Source organism: Nipponia nippon, unplaced genomic scaffold, assembly GCF_047370975.1.
Source record: "Nipponia nippon isolate SJK-2023a ecotype South Korea unplaced genomic scaffold, ASM4737097v1 scaffold_8, whole genome shotgun sequence".
NCBI classification, from domain to species: domain Eukaryota; kingdom Metazoa; phylum Chordata; class Aves; order Pelecaniformes; family Threskiornithidae; genus Nipponia; species Nipponia nippon.
In genome coordinates this window covers 38845646-38869578 of record NW_028262402.1, presented here as the reverse complement: position 1 = coordinate 38869578, position 23933 = coordinate 38845646, and the positions used below count along the sequence as shown (strand labels likewise).

General features: G+C 39.3%; 1 protein-coding gene across 9 annotated transcripts in view; it reads right to left on the bottom strand.

Annotated features, from left to right (window-relative positions):
* PIP5K1B (phosphatidylinositol-4-phosphate 5-kinase type 1 beta) overlaps nucleotides 1–23933 on the bottom strand; it is a 115331-nt gene that overhangs the window by 45251 nt on the left and 46147 nt on the right. For 8 of the 9 annotated variants that reach the window (XM_087742670.1, XM_087742668.1, XM_087742666.1 and 5 more), the window contains 4 exons: nucleotides 16923–17053; nucleotides 6843–6960; nucleotides 2601–2753; nucleotides 579–878 (listed from right to left, as the gene is read on the bottom strand). In XM_087742670.1, coding sequence (XP_087598796.1) covers nucleotides 579–878; nucleotides 2601–2753; nucleotides 6843–6960; nucleotides 16923–17053 — 702 coding nt within the window. Of the gene's footprint in view, nucleotides 1–578; nucleotides 879–2600; nucleotides 2754–5300; nucleotides 5674–6842; nucleotides 6961–16922; nucleotides 17054–23933 lie in introns of those variants that run through there. The other variant, XM_087742675.1, reaches the window with a different exon arrangement.

Here is a 23933-nt window from a genome sequence, read left to right as displayed (position 1 = left end):
GGTTTGTTCAGCTTAGAGAAGAAGAGACTGACGGGTGACCTCATTGCTGTCTATAACTTCCTCACGAGGGGAGCAGAAAGGGTGATGCTGACCTCTGGTGCCTGGTGACAGGATGCGAGGGAATGGCTTAAAGCTGCATTGGGGAAGTTCAGATTGGATATTAGGAAAAAGTTCTTCAGTGAGAAGGTGGTCAAGCACTGGAACCAGTTCCCCAGGGAAGTGGTCATGGACCCAAGCTTGTTGGTGTTCAAGAAGTATTTGGACAACACCCTTAGATATATGGTTTAACTTTTAGATTGCCCTGTGTGGAGTCAGGAGTTGGACTTGATGACTCTTGCGAATCCCTTCCAACTCAGGATATTCCATTCTATGATTCTGTGACCTCAGATCCCAACAGCTTAACTAAAATACAGGCTTCATCAGTGCTTTGACATCCATAGTTTTTCCTAATTAAATTGCATGAAAAAGGAATGGAGGTTAAACAACATACAGAGCAACATCCTGCTCTCTGTTTTGCTGATGTAAATCTAGGACAGATGTGAATACAGAAGTTTAAAAAGTCAATAATTTTTACTCACTCGACAATCCCGCTGTAGTGTTTTCATTAGTGCACCATGTGTTTCAGAGTCAAAATACAACCCTTCATGCATGTCTTGCAAGAAATCCAAGTCTTTGAATGTAGGGTTGGACTTCTCCCTCTCTTTTCTTGATGCTCTCCGTTTGTATGTGGAGCCTTTCAAGTCATATGTGAAATGCATTTTCAAGGCTCGTGGCAAAACATTGTTCATTACAACAATTCTAATATTAATGCCTCCTGACTGAACGCAGTACAGCCCATAAAATTTGGGTAGAAGAGTCCTTGGATTCTGGTTCAGATTCTAAAACAAAAGAGATATTGTTAAATATGTCTATTTTCAATAAACTTCCATGCTTAAGCAAGTCTTTTCTAATACCAAAGGACATTAACAAGCATCAAGAAAACTGAATGTTATCTTATTCAGTATAGTTTCTTTAACCAGTTGATTTTATTTGAGAGTCTGTATTTCAGAAATCTAGCATAAACACTGCCTTTTTGCCAGGAACTTATATAGGCCAAGAGCAGAGCATTAACTGCATTTATGCTAGGTTTCTCTTTCTCACATCCTGTGAAAGAGAGAGGCCAAACCTAAGAGCATCCTGAAGAGTTCATTTATTCTGACCTGAACAACCTTTGCATTCCACCTGCTGGAAGGAGTTTGGGTCAAATGTAGTTCTTATTACCTTGACTTGGATTCTGAAAAACAGAACCCCTGTCTCCATGAGGCTTTTCACATTGATGGTTAGTGACAAATGACCAAGTTGTCTCCACAGGAGTGTGAGGTCATAACAGAACCACGACTGACCATCAGAACAGAAAAAGTGTGAAATAATCCAAATTCCACAACAGGCGAAAAATTAACTAGGAAAGGATCAGAGAGGTAAGAGCGAAAATCCTCCTTCTGAATACAACTACTCTCAGTTTTTGGCATGAAAAAGCAAGAAGGGGAAAAACTACTTCAAGTCTTACCTGATTACTAAGTCACAACTTACAAGTATAGGAAGAAGTACTTTCATAGGAAATAACCAGTGATTAAAGTTTTACACTTTGGAAACCCTTGTATATGGTAGCAGTGAGAATAAAGTTCTCAGAAACAAAGGAAAGTGGCCTTATATTTACGTAATAACTCAAATTTATGCTGAGTTGACTATCACAATTAGAAACAACAACAAAAAGTACTTGCCACCATTGCTCTTTTTGATGCTGTCAGTGCATAATTTTTTTTAAATGAACAGTGAATCCATTGTTACTCTGGTGTAATAATGACAACATTCCTAATTTTTAGTACAAGAGAGAGGGTAACTTTTCAAGTGTTTACTTCAGAAAGCAAAGAAAGTCAGTCAGTCACAGGTCTAATATTCTGAAGTCCTGCATACCACCTAGAGGAATCTCTGTTCATATCTATGACTGACTTTTGTTTTTAAAAAAAAAAAAAAAGAATTAAGTTCTACTTACTTTCGATCAATGGTTTCCCTTCCTGATGACTGACACACATAAAACAATACAATCCACTTAGTATTAGCCCTCAAAAAACTCAATTTAAAAATTAAGTTTTGAACAAATTATATGGATAAAAATTTTTTACATCATTGTTTGAATACATGAGAAATGCAAATTAGAAGTAGTCCAAAAAAAAAGTGAAACTGGTCTAGTTTATTTGTCTACTCTGAATGAAATGCAGAGTGTAGATAAACACAAAATGGAGAAAAAAAGTTGAAGTTTAGAAACCTTTTTTTGTTACTAGCTTATTAAAAGTAAAGTTTAGTGTCAAATCAGAAGATGACATTCAGCTTCATCTTGAATGCTAAAAGAGCAGCAATTATTATCTTAAATATTGATTTATATCTACTCTTTCTGATGGGAGTGTGGGGTACAAGGTTGAAAGGCAAAAAAAGACAAAAATATTATGAAAAATATGGACAAAGCCAACGAAAGATTAAAATACAACAAATGAAACTGAATCTTCAGAAGTGTGACATGAAACAGGAAAAATACAGGTAAAATACAATCTTCAATTACTTACCATATAATAACCCGGCAAGAGCTTCTGAAGAAACTCAGCCTCTTTGTGTTGAACTGTTTTGATGATGAACTCATCATCACTGGTTACAAAAAATAGGGACCCACTGGCACCTGGGTTGGATAATTCAATTAAAGGCTCACTGCAGATTGAGTACTGGAAGAGACAAAAATTGTTTTTCACTGCCAATGTATGTGTTACTCAAACATAAGTTTAATACAAAGAACTGCAAGTTCAAATAGGTACAGAACAATCATGGAGTTTATTCTTTGGGCTTCAACTGCAGCAACTCTGCTACTGTGCAGCAAGCCAAGTCACAGTAATTTTGCTGAGATTTGGCAGGGCAGTTGTTACACTCCACTCTGCCCAGGACACGCTGCACAACCATGGAAGAGTAGTTGGCAGCCAAACATACAGTCCCTCTTCACGTCCCACTGCACCAGCTGAACTTTCCCTGGAGTGAAGCAAGTGGTTGAGGTGGAGAGAGTCCATTCCCACACCGTCAGCATTGCAAATTCTTGAGTCAGAAGGTTTAAGGTGACATTTTCACTGCAACTGTTCGCTTTTCACAGCCATTTATGAAACAGGTACAGGAAAGTACTAGACAAAACACACTGGGAATGGAAGTTTCTCGCTGTAGCCAAATAGGCAAGTCCTCGTCTGTGAAACTGAGATTGAAACCATTAGAATAATAATATCAGTATAGCTGCTAATGTAGTTTTCTGACTGAAAACTGCTTGAAACAGAAACACATCAGTAAGTACGAAAAATTACGTTTTGGAGGACCGCTATTTCGGATGCTTAGAAAGGCCTTCTCTTGCACAGGGAGACAGTAATAATTAAAATCACGTTAAGGATGAAAAATATACCAAGGAGTATTCCTTAGCAGTAGAAGCAGCTCTCACACAGAGGCTAATGTACACTTATTAAATCTCCACTAATTCACACTTCATGTTTCATTCAAACTAAATGGAGAGGAGACATTAAGCTCAAAAACATAGAGAAATCTGTTCATATTAAACTTGGGAGCTTGTTTAAAATATAACACCATTAAACTCTCATTCACACACTCTTTTGTTGTATATCATCAACTTTACATACTTGGAGATTTACTGTACAGTCCATATTTTAAGGCTTCAGTCTTTGAAAGAAACAAAATTACACAGGACGTAAATTGTGAGTAGTGTAAGCACCAGGGAATTGTTGTTAGCAGTGCGGTATGTCTTCTGGTCTTCTCAGAACAAAAGGAAGAACTGTTTCACAGTAACAAATATCTGGTTTATTGGGTCATTGCCTGAGATAAGTTGAGCAATTCCACAAGAAAAAACAGTTTTGTTTGCTGAAAACAGCTTTCATTAAATTTAACTGGAGTCGTGCCATTGATTTCAGTGGGCGGTGATAGCAAAGAAAAGTGATCAAGAAAATCTAATAATTATGTTCTTCTGAGCCTTTGAACTAAAGAAGCATACTTCCTATGGACTCAAACCACTGCTTTAATGCATTTTCTTATCCTGGCTCCAGCTGAGGCTTTTCCCATGCTTGCAATTTTTAAGAGACTTCTGCATGCTATAAAAATGTTGCTAGTTTCTCTCCCTGCTTTTCCAGTTCATTCAGTTCCAACTAATACAAAAGACCTTTCTTATTAATCCTGTAGTCGCAATTGTCTATGGATAGAACAGCAATATGGGTCTGTAGCACCACAGACCTTCAGAGCAAATCAGCAGTTATATTGCAACCCCTGTGTTTTTCTTGCCAAAATATATAAAGCTTCATGAGCAATTGTCATAGTTTTATGCATTTGAAACCGATTACCCTAAACATTAAAGCTGAATAAACCAGTATATCATAATCACAAGTTATTAACCTACACTGTGTGTTGGTTATTTTACGGTTGAGTTCATTTCTGTAAAATAAAAGTCTACCCACCAAGTGCTGCTATACAAAGAGCCCAGCTAATTTTGACTGGACACTTATGAAAGCCAAATCAAAACTGGAAAATAAGAAAATCCCCAAGCCCCTGACAAATAAGCACTTTATCATCAACAAGTTTCCATGCAAATCGCCAGTACTCCATGAGGCTTCCGGTAACAATTTAGTTCTACCAGCTGTTCAAATGTATTTACCGTCATTATCCAGTATGACTCCAACAGTGCATTACCGCTCAGCCTCCTTGGAAAAGGTGAAACTAAATCTTTGGGCTTTGTCATTGCAAATTAGCAGTGTAAACTCACACAGGCTTGTTGTAATTTCTCCCCTTTTTACTTTACTTCCCTTCCCCTTCAGCCACAGTTGGACAATCAGTTGGCGTATTGTTACAGTAAAGTGTTCTAGATACTGAATTGGAATTACGGTCACTACATGACAGATCCAGATTTCATAGAAACAAGAAGGACTGTTCAGCCAGAACCACAACACGTGTTATTGGGAGCAAACTCTTAACCAGATGTTTTGGTCATAACCAATTGGGAAAAGGGTGCGAAACTAAAAATAGTTTTGCTTTATGATTATAGTACCCTCTAATCACATCTGCCTCTGGACTGCAACGGACTGCAACCTGCTCCAATTGCAAAGCGATGCCCCTTTAGAATCACAAACAACAGAAATGGATTTTAACATGCTTGCAGAGAAAGTATAACCCTAACAGAGGCATGCATCAGTTAAAACAACACACACTGAAGTTCCAACTGTATTTCACATAAATACCTGTTTGTTGAAGGAAATCTGCTTTTGCATTTTCAAGAAAAGAACGTGCACTTATCTTGAAACTAGCTTTTCTAGTTGCCCATTTTCCTCGGAAACATATCAGTAGGGTCTTTCGCTGTGCCAATACGAAAAAGAATCTGCCAACAAGTTGCCTTTACTGAGAAGTTCCCTCAGGGATTAGTCATCTTGTAGCTAAATTGAGTGTCACAAATCTCTTATCAACAGCAAGCAGTCTTTCTATAATCTTTCATTTTTGCTAATGCAAATGCTTCCTTAGATGGAACAGAAGTTGCAGGTGACAACAGCTGTACTCTAGGAAGTACAGTCTTTTTAGCAGCTGGCAACACAGCCCGAAAACTTCGTCTTTCACCACCTCCATAAAAAGAGATAGATAAACGACATATTACATAATGACACCTTTATAAAACTCCAACCCAACTGCACTTCCCTGCTACTATCATCTGTAATTCCAAGGAATAATCTCTTTTTATATATAACTATTGTCATGAGGGCTAGTAATACAAAATCCATACAGAGTACTAAAGAATTAAAATTGGACACCCATATTCAACCTAAATAAAAGCAAAACCAGCAAAGTTTTGCTTTTAGGTTCATTGTCCAATAAGGAAAAAACACCTTATAATACGCTTGACGCCACAGAAGTCAGTGAAGTAATATATTAAGTAACGTTTCAGCACTATTTAATAATTTTTTCTTTTTTATTCATTCAAGCTCTTTCAAATTCTTCTGGTTTTAAAGAAACATCAATAATGGAACAAAAAGGCCTAAAAACTCATTCAAAAGAATTTAACAATAAAAGTCTGATGTATGAAATAGCTAATTTGTACTGGAACTCTGATTTGTTGGGTGGAGTGGCATGAGACAAACTGGACATGAGGCAAACATCTAGAAAACAATCCAGCTCTTTGCTTTCACACTACCCTTCCAAAAGCAGAACTACAGAAGAAGTAAAATGGTGGATCCTTGTCCCTGGCAGTGCACAAAGAGGTTCTACTAAGTAAAGCCTGCATTTGCTGCTGTCATAAAAGCATCACTTTTTTCTCATGTAAACAGTTTGAACACTGAAAAGGAATAAGTCTTCAAACTATAAAATACAGAGAACAAATGCTTCTTTTTAGCCCACCACCCACTTTCCTCAAGGCTAGATGGGAACATTTGTGGACAAACACTTCTTTAATGAAGTGAATAAACAATGGAAATAACACAAGAGCACTTTATTAGAACTGTATTGGTAGAAGTCACACAAGTACTGATTACAGCTTCTCTAGGGACAATGACCTGAATGAGAAGTAATACTCAAGTTACTCTAGTCAATTAACAAGGCAGGTTTTTATAGGAATTGTCTCAAAGATGAAGAATTAAATTTTCTGTAAAACACTACAAATATTCACTAGTTATAAATCACTCCACATACAAAATGTACTACCCATTTGGGTACCATTAAAGCATCATCTTCTGTCACTATAAAACTAATACACATTATAATCATTTGTAACTCAAAGGAAAACTGCAAGCTCTTACCAAGTAATCATCAGGCTTGATACCAAAAAGTTCTCTGAAATAGCGGAAGGCAAGAGGTGCATACGTCTTAAATCTGAAGTCAGGGTAATGATGAGCAGGGGTGAGATTGCTCCCTTCACTGAAAACAAAAACAAAAATAAACCAAACCCAATTATTGCTGAGCAATTTTTAGCTACTTCCTTCTTGCAGCTAGTTTTACTGAAAAGCTGCCTAACTCAATCATTGGCCTTCTGAGACAACAGTCATAAATGCAGATAAACCTCCCTATCACCATTATTCAGTGTAATATAAATGTCTGTGAGAGACAGAACACTGCCCGCAAATTCCTTTCTCCCACCTGACAGGAATTTACTATTTTCACCACTCATATCTATTTGCGTAAAGATAGGGTTTAAACTAATGCTGCAACTTCTGAGACCCCTCCAAGGTAAGACAGTCTAATGGCTTACTGATGCAGGGAGGGTCACCCCACCTCACGTAAGCTCTTGCAAAAAGTTTGGAGGGCAACGCAGCAAAACAACCTCACACTAGCTTGGCAACCTGAATCAGTTTGAAGGGGAGATGGATACTAAGGACAGCACAACACAGAGGGCAGAACCATGAGGCCAGAGCAGTGGGAAGGAAGCAGGACTACATGTTTTTTGGTGCTAGGAAACATGGATTGGCTCAGCCTTATTTATGAAACGGCATCCTCAGCGTTAGTATCTTCTGCAGGCTAACTGCAGTTATGATATCTCTTTCTTTCTTGCTAGTACAGTCCAGAATTGGGAAGCCATTCTGGCTTCGCTGACCTTAAAGTGATTTTCTGTTTGCCTGTCACATCACATATTTTACCCCACCTCAATCTAAACCATCACTAGCTTACACACTCAGTTGTTTAAATAGGAACACAGGGTACAGACCCTCCGGGGAATTCTGTAAAATGGTATGCAGCTATATGCACGATACAGATTCAAACTAGAAGAGGCACAGACAAAGATTACTATGGTGACCAGCCTGGAAGACAGTCTTTCTTAAAGAAAAAAAAAATTCATTGTAGCCTCCCTAGCTCTTTTCCTTGTTTTATATTTACCATCTCACTGTATTTTTAGGCTGCAGTTGTATGAGTCTTGAGATGAATACCACATGAATTAAGCTAAAGGAAAAGGTCAGCAGCAAAATGCTGCCAAAAGTAAAAAATTTATATAGAAACTGCCTGTGGATTCATTTATGATGGAAACTAAAAGAAGGCTTTTAAGCAGAAGAGTAAAGTTCTACACTATGATTTCAACACAAACAAGAACAGCTTTGAGACAAAGTTTGGTCAGTCTCTGAATGGTTTGATAAATAGATGAGTACAAAATCCAAGACTTCACACAGTGGCCAAAATCAGCTCTTACAGCACTTCTTTACTCATTTACCCTAACTAAATTACTCAGAAATGCAGCATGTACCTCCATCCTTGGCAATAAGAACACTCAAAGTATACAAAAAAGAAAAGAAAAAAAAAAAAAGAAAGAAAAAAGCTAGGAATTCACACAGATATGAAAAGAAATAAACTCTAAGCAACAATCCTGCAAAGACTAAGTTAAGTATAATGAAAATACTTAAGAGCTTTGATCCTGTACAATTAATGCTTGTCATATGAACTTGTCACTTTCCATTAATAACAATTCGATGACAGAAGTCTACCCAACCCACCTGGCTGCCCCTGCATGCATACCACTAAAACCCAACAGAACTGAACTGCTGCTAATTAAACACTGTGACCTAAAGAACAAGCTTTCTCAGGCTCCAGAAATACATATACTTTAGACTCCTGAATAGGAAAAAACAATCTAATTTCTGTCTGGAAATCACAAGTAAAAAGATGGTTGTCGATGAGTAAGGATACATACAAAGACATTAGAATACTGCTGCTTCTTGGAGTGCTGAACCATACGGTTAACAGCTAGTGAAGGCTGCCTAGTCCTAATGAACTCATCTGATCACTTTATAGTCTACTGTACCACAACTCCAAGGTATTATATAATCAAATCCACATGTATATTATTGTTCCATTATATAATAAAAAAGGGAAATCAATAGGACACTAGGCTGAACATGGTAGTTTTTCTTTACAGTTAAGATAGGCTAATGCTCTTTCTTATAAGATCTTTCAGCTGCTCAGAACACTGCCAGTCTTGTCTGACATCAAGTTTTATATAGCTGGATGCATCTCATTTAATTTTTGTACAATATGAGGATGCCACAGGGGTAATGTATAGCTACACTGGGAACCTGGGGGCATATTTGTAGATGGATTTAATTGTTGTAAGATGCAGACAAGAACAGAACAGGGTGTTCTCTGCTGAAGCATCACATCATTGTCAGGGAAGATTAATCATCTAAACTTTATAAAAAGGCCCTACCTTTCAGTACATAAATACATTTATAAATCTGCTTCCTGCAGCCATAACTCAAAAGCTTCTTTTGTGAAAATGTGGCAATAAATAGATTACATGTCTTTACTACACCAGAACATGTACTGTTGTTGCAACATCACCAGGCTGAAATGAAGATAGGAGGTTTGCTGTCGTATTACCATGGGTCCAAGCTATTTCATAAGTGCACATGGAGTAAAATGACCAATACTGGGTCTGCAGGTGGACAGTAATGCATAGTAAGTGGAAATTTATTCCAGAATAATTGCAAAACAGACCAATTCTTTTGGAACATGGAACTGACCTCTGTGTAGATGCTGTAGTTAAAGCACATGAGCTTACTTTATTACAGGTATGATAGTCAATTTTACTATGCAGAGAAGTTTCCTTATTCTTTGTAAAATCATCTTTAAAAATCCCTTTTACTAAAGGTCTACAGAGCTTTTCATCATACTCTACCATTTGTGTTAAACATATTCATTAGTTTCAGCCTCACTGCCTAATAGAACACTTTACAGGATCCCAACAGTAATCTCTTCTGTGATGCAAGAAGCAAGCTTGACAAAATTTAAGATTTCTTGGTTACCCCTCTGGAAGAAAGTTTGTAAGGTTTTCTTGTTGCTACTTTTAACAGAAAAAGCACTCCCACTTCCAAGAATTTCATACAGTAACGGAAAAACTTCAGATTCCTTGTGGCTGAGTATGTCCTTGCTCTTACCTGAAAAGGACAGTTTCTACTGTACAGAACGCTTGATGTAAATACATCTCTACCCTATTTAGACATGAAATTATTCACCTTCTACTCTATTAGCTCTTGAGAGAATGTATTTTGTGGTTTTTCCCCATGTTTTCTTGGCATATTTTACAATTGCGTTTCACTCTGGCTGGATTAAAGTATATGTGCAAAGCACTACGTATAAGAACTTTTAATCATGCTAGGGAGTTTCATGGGGACGATCATGTCTTTGAATTTGAACAAGAAAAATACCCATGATCTGTTGACAAAAAACTTAATCTGCAAAATGGAGCTTTGGACATAATAGAAATGTACTCTATGAAAAAAAGGAGGCAATCATATAATTTTTCTCTCAGACAGTTTAGGGCACAGGTCTACCAGAAAAAAAAGAAAACGAAAAATAAAGGCTTTTAATACCAGCTTTGATTCTGGCAATCTTGAGGAGTTCAAGTCTCTGTATAAGAGCTATGACAAACAATATAGGCTTTGTAAAGATTAGCAAGCAATTGTAACTTACAAGGTATTTTAATAACCTTAGCTGTAAGACCACACAAAAGCAGAAGATTGGGAGGGGAGGGGGGGAGGAAGGAAGAGAGAGATTAAGCTTACTATGTGAGCTTTCTTTAATACTTAAATTTTAGATTTTTTTTTTTTTTTAAATCAAGCATACCTAGAAATGACAGTATGTGCATCTTAACCTGTCTCTTAGTAAATGCTGAGGGTTGATTTAAAGTGTAGGTGGTGCAATATCAAACTAAAAATGAACTAAAACTAATTATATTTTTAATGGCTAACCCTGTGGCTTGCAAAAATTTTGCTAAACAAGACACCCAGATACGTTTCTTGACAGCTTTTCTTTAGTATGGCCTCACCCTGGTAGGACATACTCACGAGATAGCACAGCTATCTGAAGGGGCAAAGAAGGTAGCAAGCCTTCGTTGCAGAGCAATGTTAATAGGCTCTGACGTAGCTGTTAACAAAAGAAATAGTCACACTGTAGTCGTGGGCCCATGTATACCCTTTTTGTATGTAATGTGAAAAGATTGAAGAGGCAGCTGCACAGCCTCCTATGAAGAGGAGGAACACCTCAGTCCTCTCATGTGAAAGCAACTCTTTTTTAAATCTTAAAATCAAAGTAAAACATCTACAATTAAATGGTCCTGGTATTAAAAACTAAGAGTATCCAATCTTGGTTTCCTTGTTTTTGGATAAAGCTGCTCTTTTACAATACATCAAAATGTGTTTAACTCTACAAACTGTACCCAATAAATACATACTGACAGATCAGGTAGTACTTTGGAGTATTCACTTCCCATATATCATTTCAGAAAAGCAATTGTTTCCCACATGATGGAAGCAGGTATTATGGCTACCTGTACAAATAGGTGTGTGTTTGGTTTTTTGATACTGCGGGATAAAGTCCAGTGGTAATATCCTTGTTTCTCACTGTATGTTCTCCTACACTTTCGGTTACTATATGCTATCCTAAGCAGTCCTCTGCAAGGCAGCTGTAAAATACAACTGTGAATAGTAAATACCTTCAAAACAAGTCAAGCCAATCGTATCTACGTAACAGCTGAATACACAGACATTTTCTTGTGATGATGATATGACTATTTCACAACCAACTGGAGATGCCATTAAAGCAAGGGATCTCAGAGTACTTTAAAAATAGTTTAAGTATGTCTACATAACCACACAAATATCCAGGTTAACACAGGTTTACCAAGAATTTCACACTAACAGAAGTAGCTAAGACCAGTAATTTGTAATGAATTCGTTTTTGCTTTTGTTGACACAGTATCCCCATTTCAAATGCTATTCATTTTGCAAACAGAAATGACTTCCTCCTATCTGTGGTATCACTCTACTCACAAACCATAGAAAGGGTGTCAGAACTTGGGTCATCCTCTGCATCTCTGCAACCAAAGCACCAAAGAAGAGCAGCAGTGCTTTATCAAAGCCTTTAGGCTGCTTTTTTTATCTGTCTTGTGAAACTGCCCAACTGGAAACAAATACAGTGGCATAAGTTACACAACAGCTAAGCATTAGTGTGAACACTGGAGTACTACCCACACTGATAACGAAGAGCATTCTATACTACTTTAATTACAAAGACACTACTTAGCCCATCAGGTAACCTATGACACAGGTTTGGTACAAAGATTATTTCCAAGGGCAAGTGTCAGTTTTCCTCATTTTTCTAAATCATTCCTCAAAAACATACCAGAAAACAGCACACTGCACTTTTAGATGTAGGGTAAAACCCAGACTCGAAAATATGTCCAAGATTTTTCTTTTCTTAGCACTTTTGACTACTTATTTGGGCTGTCATCCAAATGCTATCATAATACAATATTAAGCTTTTGACATTAAAAAGCAGAAAGCACTGAATAATCTTTCATTAGCATCACAAGAAAGCAATTTGTAATTGAACCAGTTTGCTGCACAGATGACTGTAGCTGCAAGGTGCATACAGGTCAACAGCATCTAACAGACTTACTAGTTAAATTAGAAACCATAGCAAGTATTCTCGATAGGGTCTACACCCTGAAAAGAAAGCGTATTAGCAACAGAAGCGTACCAGACTGATTAACAGCTTGCTGCAAAAAGGTCAAACTCACAGCTGTGCTTAGCAGCAGCCTCCACCTAAGAAAACAAAAAGAGATGGAGCCTTGCTCCAAATGCTCTGCATTTCTGAAGCTGCATACAGCTGACTAGCCAAAGTTAGCTGACAGCATGGAGCAGCTTTTGGTTTTGGCTTGTCAAGCACCGCCATAGAAAATGTGCCTACTTAGTATGTGTCTGCTGGAAGAGCTTAGCAAGCTGCCCACCTTGCCAACTCACAGGCAGCTACATAGCCCCATGGTCCAGCGACCTGCTTGAGCCACCACTGCCTGACACAGCTAGGCTTATTAGCTCAGCAACGAGCCTTTCTAACCATGGCCACATTACTTGGAGCCAGCTCCACATTTGAATCAAACAGCTGTCAAAACATTGCTGTAGCCACACTGCACAAATAACTGATTTGCAGGCAAAATGCGCCACCAAGATACGAACTGGTTCCAACCAAGGAAGTCAGGAGCACAGAGTATAACGTAGGAAGGGGAGAATATGCCCCACGCAGTGAAGTGATAAGACAGAGCGTAAAGAGAACAGGCAGGAGGCAGAGCCTTCCACTGAACCCTTCAGCCACTGCTGCAGCAGTACCAGCACCAGGTAAGCAACTTCATTGCTGGATTTCCAAAAGTGTTTAAAAGCCAGAAGAGAGGTTACTTGTAGTAGTTCTCCCTGGGTGTTCACCCTGTTCAGGGAGCTGGGTGGAGACTTAAGACACTGTATCTTCAAAATCAGCTGGGTCACTGCAGACTGCATTTGTTTTTCAGTCCAAGGAGCATATTTGCATAGTGCCATTTAAACTCAATCTGGACAGTGGTTCTCAATGACCTCCTTTATAGCAGCTCCTAATACCTCACCTAGGTCCCAAAAGCAACATGTTATAAACTCCTGCCTGAAAAGAAAGGGACGAAGGGGATGCCACAACGTGAAGCTGAAAGCAACAGAGGCACTTTTCCACCTCCTCCACCACTACAATGTACAAATGAAAGCAAGCACCTTTGCAACTCAAATTCACGCACTGTAGAGATACCTGCACTTCACTCAAAGTCACTTCCTGAAATAAACATCTAAATGAATCTGGGCTAAACTTTGACCAATTTAACCCAGTTACAAAGTAACTCTGGACCAGGCACAACCTGCAATCCGTGGAGTTACTCCTGATTGACATCAGTAGCTCCCACAATAAGCAGGGCAGTTATGTTCAGGTCTGAATTTTTCTCCCTCCTTCATGAATCCCAAACACATGCTGGAAGTGTTTTCCTATGGTTACCGAAGCTGAGGTACAGGCGGTGCTGAGGTTTACTTCAGGGGCTGAGATACACACAGAGACTGTTTACCTTCTTCAACTGATAAAATTTATAAACAAATGTTGACTTTTTTCCCCTAACAGTAAAAGGGCACAGATAACACTATTTTGCTCGCTGGCACGCAGGCTGCCGTTTCATTGCATTTCTACTAGCTCAGGCCTATTTTATCACTGCCACCATACCAGTGCTCCTGTTGCTGTCAAAGCAGCAGGTGTGCCTATGACTCTGCAAAACAGCTGTCCTCTCACCTCACTGCCAGACCCGGATAAGGGGAGGTGGACGCCGGGAAAACATGGGAGGAAGGTTGAGCAGGACAGCTTGCGAAGAGGCAGGTTGCTGTGAACTGGCCACAATGAAGGGGAAGCTCAGCTAACAGCCTGCTCGGAGTTGCAGCTGAATTATGCATACCCAAAGCAAGCGAAAAAATGCTGTTCTTTGTTTGGTAAGCTTTCAGCACCACGCTTGCTGCACTGTCAGGTTCTCCTCCAGCTGCAGACATCTGGCAAAAAGCTTACTTAACCTTGGCTTGCTCCAGGGTGCTTCCAGGTAGAGGTCAGCCCACTGGACTTGCTGGTGTAATTTCAACTAATTGCTTTCAACACAGACGAATCCAAAGGAGGGGGGGAAGTCATTAAAGTCATGACTTTTAACAACACTGCCTTCACATGTCGGTACCGTCCTAGGAAAAAGTGAAGAGCACCTAAGGTGCACCTTGGGAGCACAGCCCTATCCGGAAAGAACATGCAACCTTAGCTTTTTACCTCTGACTAGGTTAACAAAGCTACCTATAGATATGACTCAGGAGTGATCCACATAATGCCATCATGAAAGACTCAACGTCCAACACCCTCAACCAGCATAAAGAAGCCTGTATCATTATGCGCAATCCTAAATTATAACAATTTATGCAAACTAATACCCACTTTGGATTGAAACCATTTCAAATAACTGAATGTGCATGTTACATTGAGATATAGGAAGGACTTGAAATTTGACATTTCTGTGCATTAGCATGAGAAATCAAGTGTCATGGTTTTAAGAGATTGCTATAGATAGCCAATTTTTAGTTTCACAGAGAATGTTATCAGCAGATGCTCTTTATAGAGAGGGTCTTTGTTAAAGGCAAGATGTCTCACTATGTTAAATACTCTTGCTTACTAGACAGCTATGCAAAAAAAAAAGCTACACTGCTTTGGCCATTACTTTCATTTGTCTAATTTTCCTCATATGATTTATTTATAGGAAACTGTCCAGAAAGGTGCTACTAAAGTTTTTATAACAAATTTTATGTTACTGCACACAGGCTATTCATTCTACCTTTATTTTCTTTTTAAGCCAGAAGGGACCTCTCCCAGCTCTCCTTTAAAACCATGACAAAACAGGGAAATCTCATTTCTGAGTGCACATGCATGTAAGTTTCAGAGAAGACATATGCAATGCTATGGACTACAAACCATTTTATTTTACTCGTTCCTTTAAAACTATGTAAAAAAAAAAAGTAGAGATTAGATTTTTTTCCCCAAAACTGTGCTATGTAATGAAACAGTTTTAGCATATATGTTTCATTTAACTTCCATGAACAAAGCTGCTATCACAGCCAAACAAACTACAGAAGCCTGCATGGCTGTCACAGTCAAACATCTCACAAAGATGATGGCTCACTCCCTCTCACTCCCTTTTTCAGACCAATAAAAACTCTGTTAGATGATATGCAAATTTCTCAGCTGTAATCTGGATTTTTTTAAACAAACAAAATTTTGTTATGACAGTGTATGAAAACGCATGCACATAGTTAACTTCTCTGTATTTAACTAATCTGCAACAGAAAGACGACAAAACTGTGCACAAACCTTATAGTTAACACCAGAACAAGGATATGAATACCCTCAATTACTAGGAACTAAAGAATGTAACGTAAAAGCTTCATTTCACATAAGAAATAAATTTTCTTCTCCTTAAAGGATATCTCAGTTCAGAGGAAAACAGGAGTTGAATCAAGCTAATTTACATGAGCAGAGATCAACTTTAAAGTGCTTGCAATTACTTCATATATTTTGGTTTTTTAAGGATTGTAAATTATTAGGAACAGTTTATGAAGTAGCATTCAAACTGCACATGAACAAAACTTTGAAAAACTCACAGAAAGCATCCCCAAATTGAGGGAATACTACATACGTAACATGTCCTTATGGAAATGGTACTTACTGGTACTTAGTACTTCTAAGAACCCAGACAACACTGAACAGAGCAAGTCACCCTGGTTTTGAAATATATTTTTCCTAAACCTTCTTCATTTTTCCTAAACCTTCTAAACATTCCTAGCATATGTAACTTGGAAAAGTTACACGGCATTATACTTCAGCTTCTGAACCCCCAAAATGAGTATGACCTTGATTTCTCTCATCAGCATAACTGTATTATTACAAATTCTATACCATGAATTTGGCAGTGATACAAGCTGAGGTGGCCAAATGCAAAGCAATAATGGTGTACAATCTGTAGTCAGCTAGTAAAAGCTAAGCCTTGTCACAGGCTAAAGTCCTGGCTAGAATTTCATAGTGTAGTGTAAATTCTTATATTACTCTTAACACTGCAGGACTTGAATTTTCATAGATTTTGACAACACCTCAACAAAATGTCAAGTATTATTCTCAGTTTTTAGAAATTAAACTGAAACTAAGCAAACGTGAATGTTAGCCACAATACTTAGTTGCATATGGATCCACAAATCACTTCCAATTATAATTAACAGCTCCTTTAATTAAAAGTGTCAATTACTTTCCTTCTCTAGAAGTGACAAGTCTCAAATCTTCAGTTGAAGTGTGATCTTCCCAGTTTTCTCCCTACCTTCATTTTCAACGACAACATGAAGACAGGATAATTTTCAAGTTCTCATACATTAAACTTACTCTAACCCCATTTCGTTAGAACTGGAAAACAATCCTTGTTTGAAATACCTAGTTAGAGTTTCATTATGAAATTCTATTGAAAATAAATTGAATAGGCTTGTCCTTACCTTGGTAGGAAGACACTTTCCACTACATAGAAGTCTTGCATAAGAACATCTCTGTCGGGTTTTGATGTAAGGTTTCCTACTGTGTATCCTATTCCCAGCTGGATAGCACCTTTAATAGCTGAGGATGCAGTCTGCAGAGAAAATAAGAATTCAGGCATGAGTTTCTAAAAATCTAAAAATAGATTCCTGTTCTTTATCAGTAACTTTACATGCTAAACTCTTAATCATTTTCATAACACCACCACCATGTCATCTTTACCTCCTAGACCCCAGAGAGATGACTACTTTTCAATTACAAGATTTAAAAGAAACAGTATGCTGTAGCAAAAGCTACAATAATAAATTTTCTGGTTGTACAGACTGAGACTTTTCGAATTGCCCAAATAATTTAGACATTGGGTTCTAACTAATCATAGAATCACAGAATACCAGGTTGGAAGGGACCTCAAGGATCATGTGGTCCAACCTTTCTTGGCAAAAGCATGGTCCAGACAAGATGGCCCAGCAGTCTGTCCTGCCGAATCTTAAAAGTGTCCAATGTTGGGGAATCCACCACTTCCCTGCGGAGATTATTGCAATGGCTGATCATTCGCATTGTGACAAATCTTCCTCTTGTGTCTAGTCAGAATCTCCCCAGGAGTAACTTGTACCCATTGCCCCTCAGCTTTTCCATGTGACCCCTTGTAAAAAGGGAGTCTCCACCTTCTTTGTAGCCACCCTTTAAATACTGGAACCTGGTGATGAGGTCTCTCTTAACCTTTCTTGTCTCAAGGCTGAACACAGTTCTCTCAGCCTTTCCTCATATGGCAGGCTTCCCAGTCCTTCGATCATCTTTGTGGCCCTTCTCTGGACCCTCTCCACCCTGTCCACATCTTTTTTTTTTTGTAGCGGGGACCAGAACTGTACACAGTATTCCAGGTGTGGCCTGACAAGCGCTGAGTAGAGTGGGATAAAGACTTCTTTATCTCTGCTGGTGATGCCCTTGTTGATGCAACCCAGCATCCTGTTGGCTTGCTTTGCCACAGCAACACACTGTTCGCTCATACTGAGCTTGCTGCCCACCAGAACCCCCAGGTCCCTTTCCACAGGGCTGCTCCCCAGCCAGGTAGAACCCGGCCTGTGCTGCACTCCTGAATCATGTTTTCCCAGACCTTACATTTGTCCTTGTTGAACTTCATAAGGATCTTGTTAGCCCACTCTTCCAGCCTATCCAGATCTTCCTGCAGGGTGGCCCTCCATTCTGAAGTGTCCACTTTTTCAGTTTGGTATCATCAACAAACTTCATCAGGGTACACTTCATCCCATCGTCCAGATCACTTATGAAGATATTAAATAGCATTGGGCCCAATATCGATTCCTGGGGGACCCCACTTGTGACAGGTTGCCAGTTTGAAAAGGAGCTATTTTCCACCACCCTCTGGGTGCAGCCTGTCAGCCAGTTCCCCACCCACCACACAGACCACTTGTCTAGACCGTAACGCATCAGTTTCTCTAGGAGGAGGCTGTGGGAAACCATATCGAAAACCTTGGAGAAATCCAGGTAGACAATGTCCACTGCTCACCCCAGATCAATGGAGCAGGTTACCTTGTTGCAGGCAGCGATCAGGTTTGTCAAGCACGATTTGGCCTTGGTGAATCCATGCTGGCTTTTCCCAGTCATGTGCTTCATTTGATTCGTGACAACCCTCAGGAGGATTCGTTCCATGACTTTCCCAGGAACCAAAGTAAGATTGATGGGCCTATAATTTCCTGGATCCCCTTTTAAGCCCTTCTTGTAGATGGGGGTGAAATTAGCCTTCTTCCAGTCTTCTGGGACATCCCCCGATCTCCATGACTTCTCAAAGATTACGGAGAGCGGCCTTGCAATGACATCAGCCAGCTCTCTTAGCGCCCTCAGGTGGCTAATGTCAAGGCCTATGAATTTCTAGGGGTCAAGCTCCTGTAATCATTGACATACCAACTCTTCCTTCACTGACGGTGGGTCTGTGTTTGCATCAACCTGGATTTTTGTTGCCAAGGCCTGGGGCCCAACAGTGCTGCTAAAGACAGAGGGGAAGGAAGTGCTGAGAACCTCTGCCTTTTCAGTGTTATTAGTGATTAATTCACCTCTCCTGTTTAACAGCGGGGCAATATTTTCCTTCTGTTTCTGCTTGTTGTTTACGTACCTGGAGAACCCTTTCTTGTAGTTTTTGACATCTCTGGCCAATTTCAACTCGAGCTGAGTTTTTGCTTTTCTAACTGCATCTCTGCACGTCCTGGCAGTGCCCTCGTAGTTCTCAATGGGTGTTCGTCCACTTTTCCATCTCTGGTACACTTCTCTTTTGGTTTTCAGCAGACACAGTTAAGCCAAGGGGGTCTCTTGCTCTGCCTACTTCCCTTAATTTTAAAGGGGATTAACTGTTTCTGTGCTTCCAGGAGAGTGTTCTTGAAAAACTCCCAGCACTCACTACCTCCTTTATCCTGCATGGAACCTTCCCATGGAATCCCTCCCAACTGAACTCTCAGTGAGCTGAAGCTTGCTCTTCTAAAGTCTAAAATCTTTGTCTTAGTACCAGCTTCAGCGTGCTCAGCAGGATCCCAAACTCCACAACATTGTGATCACTGCAGCTAAGGCTATCACTAACTGAGATGTTACAATGCAGGTCTTCTTTGTTTGTGAGTAGCAAGTCTAGCAATACCTCATTCCTGGCTGGCACATCTAACATTCGTATGAGGAAGCAGTGCTTTATGCATTCCAGGAACTTGATGGACAACACGTGAGCTGCCGTATTGTTCTTCCAACAAATGTCTGGGTAGTCGAAGTCACCCATAAGAACCAGGTTCTGTTGACCCAAAGCTTGCTTAAGTGGCCCAAATATTGCTTTGTTGGCCTTATCGTCTTGGTTTGGAGGTCGGTATCAAATGCGTACTGTAAGATCCCGCTTGGAGACAACCTCTCTGATCTTGACCCAGAGGCATCTCATAGGGCTTCCACAATTGCCATAGTTGACTTCTATACATTAAGGTTCTCCTTAACATAGTGTACAACTCCTCCTCCTCTTCTTCCCTGCCTGTCTTTACAAAACAGCCTATAGCCATCCATCACAATCCTCTTAAGACATTTCCAATCTAACTGGACATTCAAACTGCTTCAGGACTTTGAAACAGCATGCATTATCTTCTGGAAAAAACAGTCACAAATTCCAGGCGACTGTACATGCATGCCAAGGCACCACAATGCAGGCTAATGGTTTAAATGCAGATTCTAGATACAAATAAATGTATTTATGAAGTTCTGCTTAACAGTCAATGCAAGAGTTGCATTAACTGGGAGGAATCTAGAGAGAAATGAAGTTGATGAGAAAAGAAAAATCTCTATACAAAAATCTATACGGACAGAATGAAATGACAACAAACAGGACTCGCAGGGGAGAGAAGGGTTCAAAAGGACAGTGCCAAAATGTGATAGATTATGTATGTAAATTGAGATCATGTCCAAAATTTTCTCATGCTGACTAGACAATCCAGCTGGATGGATTAAAAAAAAAAAGAACTGAGTCAAAATAAGAAATTCATCAAGAAAGGAATTCTTAAGAAAAGATGGATGGATTAAATAAAGAAAAGCATTGGGAAGGGAAAGAAGGCTATCAGGATGGAAGGATCTTCCCTTGGCATGGAATATTTTCACCAGCTTGAAGATACCATTTTGGTGTCTGTTTTCAGATTTTACCTCCCACCCGCCAAACAACGAAGAGATTGTATCAGTGGAAGCAAAGAACCCCAGAAGTTTCGTGGCCAGAACTACTCCAGCATTTGAACAAAAACATTTCAGGAGTGGGAATTACATACAAAACGGTTCAAGTACACAAAACTACTCTTGTTATAGTTCTCGGAACAGCATATGCTGGAGTGACTGCTTATTTTTAGAAAAGACAGAGTTGTGCAGCTCTTAAATAACTAAGACTGCGCACCAAACAGAACCTGCACTTGCATAACAGTTCAGAACAGGCAATTTGGTGGGAACAAACAACACCACCATTCTTAGACTGCTACTTTGACTATTAGAAAGATTTGGTTTTGTGTCATAAGAAGATTCACATTTTTCTTTCCTTGAAAGGCCTCTATTCATGAATGATTAATGCCCAACAAAAGCAGTAATTATGTAACTTTGATCAAATCAATACACATGCAAATAGTTTCTGCTTCATAGCTGGATGCCCATCTTGTTCACTGCCACAACAAGGGACTACGAAAGAGCATCAGATAGCACAGTACTGTATTTTATTAATGAGAAAGGATAAGCCATTCAAAACAAAAAAACCTGAACCTAAAAAAAAAAACAAGGCAGGTAACCTAGCAATATCATTTCAAGAGGAGAACTCTGGATCACCTTTCAAGCTCATAAACACTTTCTGTAGGATTTCTGCAAATTCAAAAGACGACCTACAGTCTCTGGAGGGCAGAATGTAAGGCCTTCTACTAGTATGGTGCAGACCTTACCTACAAGGTTACCTTCTTAATTTCCACTCCTATTCAAGAGTTCTATTCTTTTATTAGTATTACTTGTGATTAAGAATGGAATCCAAGGAAGAGATGAAAAAGCTGCTCCTCAAGCCTTAGGGGAGATGTTCTTGATTCATCCATTTTTATTATCACAAAAATATATTTATTGGAATCTACAAATGCAAACGGAAAAATTGAACTCTCACACAATTTTCCTTACACAGGCACCTCTTTTAATGCCTATGAAGGCAGCAAAATCTAGTTTCAAACCTAAGCCCCTTATTTCTTTCAGCTCTTCTTGAATACTCTCCTGGTGCAGAGAAAGCAATAAAATTTAGCAACCTTCTGTGCCATGAATTCTTTCCTTTAGAGACTGAAAAAAATTTTTCTTCCTATTAGCCCCATGCAGAGGTTCAGACAAGCGGCCCAGAGTCCATGTATCAGCTGTAACTGTACAGCTGACAGCGTATAGTGACTGTACAGTGACTTTTGGATCATTTAACCTATTTTCAACACCTTCTGAAGATCTAAGAACTGAAAGGATGAGAATAATCATCAGCATAAACAACTTCAGCTGATGAATTTTAGTCTATGCAACTAACTGGATTTGTAGCAAATGGTGCACACTGTGACAACAACTGTCTTTGCTACCTAAAGGGGCACAACAAAGCAAAAGTTTTCCCATCCTCCTTTTGCTCATTAGGGTATTAGTCTACTGCACAGGTGCTTTGGTGGTTTTTGTACTGACAATGAAGACAAACACATAAAAATGTTGCCAGTTTCAGACTAAACTACCTTTTATTGACTCTGATACTGTGGCTCCTAATGTGCCAGGCCAGGCTCTGTCCTCCTTGGCAACATATAACAGCATAAACTTGAATGGGTGTTGGCACACAAACTCATCTCTCTCAGACCAGACAAGGTCTTACTGACTTACACTAATCTTCACTTCTGACGCTACTGTTGAAAAGGACAGACCTGCTCTTTCCTCTCCAGCCCCTAAAATCTGTGCATTGGTACTCTTCCCACTGTGCCAGTAACACTTTCTCTGTGTCCAGCCAAGCAGTTACAAAAGAGCTGATACAACTACAAGTTTTCAGCAGGATCGTAACCTGATTCACATATGCACTAACATCAGCCACCCAGCTGAATAAAAATAAAAAAAAAAAAAATCACACCCTCACAGCATAAAACAAATTGGATAGGGCTTATATTTGTCTTTTTACTGGGTGCAGGAGGACAAGTGAAGTCTGAACTATCAAAAAGCCCACCTCCTCAAAATTAATGTGTCATCACCTCCTGAACACATCTCAATGGACGCTGAATTTATGCTAGCTCAGCACTTTGTGCCGTATGGCCAGCACACTCTTGTCTTGGTAGTGGGACCCCTGGATTTCTCTCCAATCCACAACCAGAATCAGGTACAGTTTCTCCCCACTCTAGGTTTTCAACAACAGTTAGTTCAGAAGAGAAAAACAAGACTTTCACACAAGTTCAGGTTAAACTGTACCTTATGCAGATACTGAGAAGGAAAGCATGAAACTATATGATTAAGTATAACGTAAAACGCAATTCCTGCAGCCATGCAAACTAAGAAATTGCCCATTCCCTGTACTACTGCCCCAAAGTGTCAGTATTTCAAAGCAGGTAGGGACACTTCTCTTCCACCTACCACCAATTGCCTGTTAAATGGGAAGAGATCAGCAAAGGGAAGAGAGCTGCATTTCAGGAAGAGATGTACTGGGGATAAAGTGCTCCAGAGAAGTCCCACAATTCCTGAACTGTTGAGACAAAAAGCCTCCCAGACAGACTCCGCTAGACCCAGCTCCACTTCAACAAATGGGATCACCCTACCTCTTTAGATTGCTCTATATCTAAGTAATAGATTAGCAAATAATAGAGGAATTTATTGTAACGACTGTTATATTCACCTCAAGGTATAAAATTCCTTCACTGTATCTCCTAATGCTTAGGTAATTCCACCTTTAGTAACCCCACATTTTTTATTTTAGTCAGTCTGCCTTGCTGTCCACAACATGAATATGTTCAAAATGAAACTTAATTCATCCTCCTGTCTACTGCCTCTCCACAGTTTTATCCCTGCATATAAAAGCTTAAATTGTCTTCATTCTAATGAAGCATAACTTTGCCCCTTTTTGTCAAAAGTAACTATATATTTTCTCTGTATTTGTTGTATGGCATTGCTAAAAGGCCTGTATAGATGAAAAATTATATGCAGACTCATAAAGCGTAACAACAGGTTACAGGGTGAAAACAGAATATAATACAGAACACAGACAGTTAGGTATATGGAATATCTGCATCATCAACAAATATTCTAGCACTAGATGTGCTGTCTCATTAATTACTGCTCTCTACAGATGGGTCTTCCACTCACCTTACATCACTCTAAGCCGAAATCCTTTTTCAGAGTGGCAAAAAAAAAATGAGAACTTAAATCCTTTCAAATCTGGTATTAAGTTTGTGCATGATCCCACGAATGTACTAGGCAGGATTTCAACATTGCTT